At 53.3% G+C, this 6,461-nt stretch overlaps 2 protein-coding genes across 2 annotated transcripts; both read right to left on the bottom strand.

The window, feature by feature from the left end:
• Nucleotides 1-268: 268 nt before the first annotated feature.
• On the bottom strand, nucleotides 269-1,493 carry PODANS_5_8740 (uncharacterized protein; the record flags this gene model as incomplete). The annotated part of the gene is made up of 5 exons (XM_001904657.1): nucleotides 269-481; nucleotides 546-942; nucleotides 1,130-1,152; nucleotides 1,320-1,346; nucleotides 1,410-1,493. 5 exons carry the CDS (start codon nucleotides 1,491-1,493, stop codon nucleotides 269-271), a joined length of 744 nt encoding a protein of 247 aa, XP_001904692.1.
• A 2,643-nt stretch (nucleotides 1,494-4,136) lies between these two features.
• On the bottom strand, nucleotides 4,137-5,954 carry PODANS_5_8750 (uncharacterized protein; the record flags this gene model as incomplete). The annotated part of the gene is made up of 1 exon (XM_001904658.1): nucleotides 4,137-5,954. The coding sequence occupies one exon, from the start codon at nucleotides 5,952-5,954 to the stop codon at nucleotides 4,137-4,139; it is 1,818 nt and encodes a 605-aa protein (XP_001904693.1).
• Nucleotides 5,955-6,461: the final 507 nt, after the last annotated feature.

The raw sequence follows: 6,461 nt of genomic DNA on the forward strand, positions 1-6,461 counted from the left end.
CGGCTAGTAGAGCCAATAACCTTCGTCAACAAAAAGCATGTTTTTCCCACACGTTCTTCCCCCGTAATAAAAGAGATGTGATACAGGCCCTCCGAAACCAATAAAAACCCGCGCGCGCGCAAAAATGGTGCCTCGAAAAAGCGGCCGCTTATCCCAATGATAACCCCCAAGATGATAGTCCCCAGTGATAATCCTGAACGCCAAACTAAAAAGATAAAAGAAATAAAAGGAGCAGAGCCGTCATATCAAACAAGTATAAAAGAAACCATCATGACAAGAAAGACTGACCCTCGGCTTCTACGCCGAGGCAGCTTCCGCCTTGTCGGCCTTCTTTGGTGTCTTCTCCTTCTTGGGGGCAGCGGCCTTCTTGGGAGCAGCCTTCTTGGGCGCGGCCTTGGCGGCGGGGGCAGCCTTGGTGACGTCGACCGGACTTGGTCTTGGTCAGGACAGCAGGCTTCTCCTCAGCAGGGGCTTGGGCAGCCTGGATAGACAATGTCAGCGGGTATTCATGAAAAAGTCACGTGGGTGTGTCATAGGATGCTCACCTTCTTGGGGGCAGCCTTCTTCTCCTTCTTCTCCTTGGGCGCGGCAGCCTTCTTAGGGGCAGCGGCCTTCTTCTCCTTCTTCTCCTTGGGAGCGGCCTCCTTCTTCTCCTTCTTCTCCTTGGGAGCGGCAGCCTTCTTGGTGGCAGCCTTCTTCTCCTTGGGAGCAGCCTCCTTCTTCTCCTTGGGCGCGGCGGCCTTCTTAGGGGCAGCAGGCTTCTTCTCCTTGGGAGCGGCAGTCTTCTTGGCGAGCTTGGTGCCGCCGGAGGGGCCCTTGGGCTGCTCGAAGATGCCCTTGTCGACACCAGACTTCAAGGCCTTGTTGAAGAGGGAGTCGAACATGTTGTCAGAGGCATTGATGGTGTTGTTGCTCTTGACATACTTCTTGAGGGATTGACGGCTGGCGGCTGAGTCAGTCCGAGGCGTTCATGTGATGTGTGAATGAGATAATTGTGAGGTGAGAGTGGGCGGGTGAGCCAAAAAAACTGTGGTGGGCGGTCGCATTTGCGACACGCGCATCGTTGTGGATGTTCTCGCTACGCGAGATGGGTGGATGGGAGAAGAAAAAAATGCAGAAATTTTCTTACCTGGAGCCATTGCGATCCTTGAGCTGCAATTCAAGAAAAAGCAGCGTCAGTAAATGTGATCATGAATGCAAAGTGGGCAAAATCCGAGCGTAGTGAGACGTGGGATCAAAGACATCATGAGCTTCCTTCATCCTCATCCCACTTGCGACCGGACGCGTCGGCATGAACCAACAGGGGCAGTGAAAATTACCTGAATGATGGCATCCGTGATCATGTCCTGAATAAAAGTTAGATACGACTGATTAATCAAGAACATGTCCGATGTATAGACTTTTCATACCTGGTAGGAGGGGTGGACGGGGGCGGCCTTTGCCTTGGGGGCAGCGGCGCCCTCAGTCTTGGTCTCGGTCTTCTTGGGAGGCATGGTGATGGTTTGAAGTGGTGTTTGTTTGTTTGGTGTAGATGACAATACAGATGCTAGATGCTGTTCGAAGCGGAAATGGACGAGTCGGACAGAGAGGGTGAAGAACGGCTTGCAAGTTCGGGGTGGACGAGAGAAACCAGGGACAGGAGGGTGGGCGGGCTGTCGCGCTCGGGGGGGTTGATCGGGTGTTTATATATGGAAGCGGGGGTCTCGCCCACCCCCGAGTGATTGTGCTGATTGTGCCCTGGAGCTGCCCAAATTCCCGGGGCAAAAGCTCGCAGCTTTGGTGCAAGGTATGGCCCGTGCCCCCCACTAGAAGCATGCCTAGAGCTCCCAGGCATATGGCAGACACGCCCGTTCCCAGCATCCATGTCACCCTGTCTTGCTCCGAAAAAGCCCAGATCATGTGGGGACCTTACACTCTGTGAGGTGGCATCATATGGCTGCATCACCAAAGTGCATGAGGTGTGAGGTGTGAGTGAGAGACGGGAGCGAGTAAGTGAGTGCAGCCCAACGTGCGTGGCTACCTAGGTCCCTTGGTGAGGTGATGCCATCTCTGTTTTACGCACACCCTTTCGTCACTCAACCCCAACCCGACGGCATGGCCTGGATGGATGGATGCCCAATCATTGTCTTACTCAACCATTCACTGCTGAAGAACTTCTACTTCTTGTGGATGATGGAGGCAAGGGACGAGGCACAAGGTGCATGGCGGGGAAGGCCAGTCATACAGTTATCTATCTACTACTACGTACACTACCCAACAACCATGAGCATGGGAGGGGTGGCTGTCACCCATCATTCACCACGGGGTCATCCGAACGGGGAAGCCTTCTCGATCTGCCGCTAAGCTGAATTGGAACCCTGGACTGTTCGTCATCGTCATCGTCAAGATCACATAAGGAACCCTGGATCATGTCAGTGCTAAAAAGGGAAAAAAAAACAGGTGACATGCCGCTGCCAGACAGGCGGGGTGAAGGGGGGAGGGAGAAGAAAAAAAGGATGCAGAATGCCAGATGGATCATGGAAGGGAGGGAGAGAGAGGGGGCGGCAGGCGTGCCGGGATTCTTGGGGTCCTCCTTCGATCACTTGCCGCTCCCCGTTATTTTGGCGCTTTCCCTCTTTGGGCGGGCATTTAAATCGGAAACAAACAAAAAACTCGCAGCGTGCCTATTTTCTGATTGGCCCGTTCAACGACACCGGATCCACCTTGTACCTCGAGTTGTCAATCATGCGCACCCCGCCTGTCGAAAGAGCATCTCTGATCTTGAGCTCGCCCCGACTCCCCCTTCCCTCGGTTTGATTCGAGTTCCCACGCTTCTTCCCTTTTCTCGACCCGGGTCCGCAGCACATGGTTGGAATCACCCGACTCTGCTCTTCTTTGTGTGCTTTTTATTTCATTTTTTGCGCCCGGGGACCGCGGGGCATTGTTCCAAATACCGATGACCATTTCCGAGACGAGAGTTGGCATTCAAGCATCTGTTTTCGGACGCGATTTGGCTTCACGCGCCTTGGTCGGTCCAAACCATCGCCCTCTGGCGCATTCAACACAGCACCTCACCAACCCCTGCTTTGTCGTAGAAGAATACATCAGTTCGATCGGGCAATTGATGCCGTTTCTTCCATGTGCTTGTTTTTCGCACTGCACCGTTGTTGCCTGAGATATCTGCACTTGAAGCGAAAGTCACTCCTGATGGTGGGGCGGCTCGGGAGCTGCTCGTGAAGCTTTGGTTGAAGCTATCCGCATCTCAACCCTTCCACACTTTTGCCTCTTCCCACAGCCCACCACATTGCTTTTCGCTCTTCAAACATTGATAGATCACTCCGAGGGGCTCTTGTTTTTGTTTTTGTCACTTTTTTGGTTTGCTCCTGGTCAATTGAGGCCAATTCAGGCACCATTTCCAACGCCAGCAAGGTGATGTCGTGTCGATCTGCACGTTTGGCCAGCTCATTCACCCTTCGATTGGTCCACCACAACAGCTTTCTTTTCCTCGATATGAAACGGTAATTATCTTTTCTGCGAGCCAGGTTCACTCCTGCGCAAGTGTTCTCCGAGGGGAGTTGTTTTTTCAGCATTGCTGTGTGTCACTTTGATGCTGCCGCGTCACGCGGTCAACGTGGGTTTGGCATCAGGCGAGCCGCCCGGTTTCTTGATGTTCCTGGATTCATGTCAGCCACACATATGCATGGACAGCAGATGATGGTGTTGACGAATGGTGTGCGATAAATGGTGAAGAGAGATCATTTTGAGCGAGTACTGTGATGATTCAGGAGGCTGGTGTTCACGTTCCTGTTCAGAGCGACTTCGATGGTCGGGCGTCATCTCACGAGTCGACCTGACCAACCGCCACGATTACGTCGACACTTATCCTGCCGCCCACGTTTCGGTCGGGGTAACTGAGAAGAGTCATCATCAAGGGTGCAAATTTCAAAAGAAGTCAAAGGTGGACATTTGGTGTCTCGTGGATCTTGTCAACTGGAATATGCCCAACTAGTTGAAGTCTGATTAGTCGGTAGTCTAGTGACCACATCTGTAAACTAGGTTCAAACTAGAGATAGTCCATTCGTACAACATAGAGATAGCTCAGAGCTTCAGACATTAGCCAATACATACCATCCATGTGATTTTCAACTTCTATGTCCTTAGGTGGTGTTCACAATAACCTGCGCCGGAAACACCACCACCTCCTCCTCCCCTTCCCCTCTCAAATCCCCCTTCTGCACCACCAAAGGAAACAAAACAACCCTCACCACAGCCCCCTCGAGATCCCCCTCCGTGTCCCCCCGACCACCCGGTTGCGTCATCAACGACGAGATAAAATTCACCGTCGCCGCCAGCTCCCCATTCTCATTGTACTCGGGCATCAACGGCGGCAACACCATAAACTCAGCCACCTGCGTCCTCATCTCAATCGACAGATTCACCGCCTCACTCACCACCCTCCTCAGCTGCACCCTCAACTGCTCTTCCAAATTCCCCGGCGGCGGCAACACCTTCGACAGCGCCTCCAAAATCGCCTCTGCCACCGCAACGGCATCCCTATCCCTCTGTTTTCTGAACGATTCCCTCCTCGACCAGAGCCCCAGCGTGGTAGCCCTCCAAGCACGAACCGTCGCCGTCGGCCCAATGTCCGTTAGCTGTTTTTCTAATGACTTGAGCTTGAACCTCTGCTCCCGGTCCATGCCGAAGAGGTAACGGGTGAAAATGAATTCCCAGATCATTGACATGGTGACAGAAGTGAACATGTCCCGGCGTTTCACCCTGTCACGGAGGTAGTTATCGGCGTCGGAGCCGTCGAGGACAGAGTTATCTAGCCGGTCGATGATGTTTTCATCGTTGATTTCCGAGGTGAGGCGGCTGGCGCGCATGTCGGAGAATTTGGAGAAGCGGAGGACCCATTGGGTGACGGTCGTGAAGAGGTGCTGGCAGCGCTGTCCAAAGTATTCGGTGGTGTGGATTGTTCCGAGCTGGGTTGGTTGGGCTTTGAGGATATCTAGGCTTGTTGGCAAGCTTTGGGAGGTCGTGGGTTGGGTGGCAGCCTCTTCGGGAGTGTCGGTAGTAGGTTTGGGTGCAGGTTGAACAACCTCGGATGCTGTGGATGGCATCGGCGAGACTGCTGTAGGGTCACCCCTCCGGTCACCGGATGGCTCGGATGTAGACACGAGAAACGATCGTGATTGGGTTTTTGAGTCGAAGCTGATGTTTTCCAGAGCCATGATCGATTGCGGACTTTTCGTGCTAGTCCTGTTGGTGACGACCTCCTTCGCCAAAGCCATCATTCGTCGGTAGGCTCTCGAGTTGACAACAGTGTTATCAAATTCGAACTCGACGCCCTCGGCCACAGTGTTTCCATCCCCACGGAAGATTGTGTCGGCAGTCCTCCGCGGATTCAGAACAGACTCGGCAATTTGAAGCTGAGGATTCGCCAACCGCAAGGACGCCGCCTTGGTCGCTTGCCTGTCTAGCAAACCTTTCCCGTTTCTGACGCCCTCGAGAATCTCATCGGTAGTATTCATGTGCAACACTTGAACCAGAAACGCAATCGCGGACTGCTGTCCTTGCAATAGCGATAGATACCCTTTCATCTCCCCCTCATTTCGCACAATCCGCGCTTTAGTCCACCACGTCCGCACAAGCGAGCGACGGGACTCCATCAGTGCGGTGGCATCGCAGAGTTTTTCGAGGGAGTCCTCGAAGCAGGTCAGTACGACTAGGCAACCGGTGAGGGTTGTGTCGAGGGTGTGGACGACATCGGCCTGGCCGCGGACGGTGTGGTTTTGCAGGATGAGGGTCTGGAGCTGGGACAGGCCGGTCTTGATGGCGGCGCATTGGGAGGAGAGGGCGGTGATGGTGACTTGAGCGTTTTGGAATTTGGTGTGGAGGGTGTCGAGGGCGCGGGCTGCTTGGAGGCAGATGCCTGTGATGCCTGCGATCGAGGCTGTTATCGAGAGGGGGTCCATTGATGGTGCCTAGTCACCCACAATGGGCCGCGCCGGTTGATGCCGAAAAAATACGGCACGTTAATACCATCTCTCAAGACAAGTTTTTGAGTCTTCGTGATCATCAGGAATCGTATCCAGCTGGGGGCGCATAAGGCATCTTTCGAGGCTATGCTGCAGGATTGATTCTTGGCGGCACATAACTGGTCGATGGACTTGTTCGGAAGAAGTGAGGAAATACCACTCGATAGGGGATCTACACCTAGAGTTTGAACTTTGAATTCAACAGTGGCTTCAGCTGTCAAGTCGGGATGATGGACACGACTGATCTTTTTGCTGAACCACTTTGAACAGCCGCTAAAATAGGTACCTTAGTCGAGCAAATAACGTAGACCATGAGTTGCTACCAGGTAGCATGACACTGGCATATCACGAACTCTCTTCGAAACCAAATCGCAGTTCGCATGAGGATGTCACATCCTACATTATTCACACTCCCTCAGATTCAAACTCACAAGTGACACCAAC

The sequence above is a fragment of the Podospora anserina genome, chromosome 5, assembly GCF_000226545.1.
Source record: "Podospora anserina S mat+ genomic DNA chromosome 5, supercontig 9".
Taxonomy (NCBI): Eukaryota; Fungi; Ascomycota; class Sordariomycetes; order Sordariales; family Podosporaceae; genus Podospora; species Podospora anserina.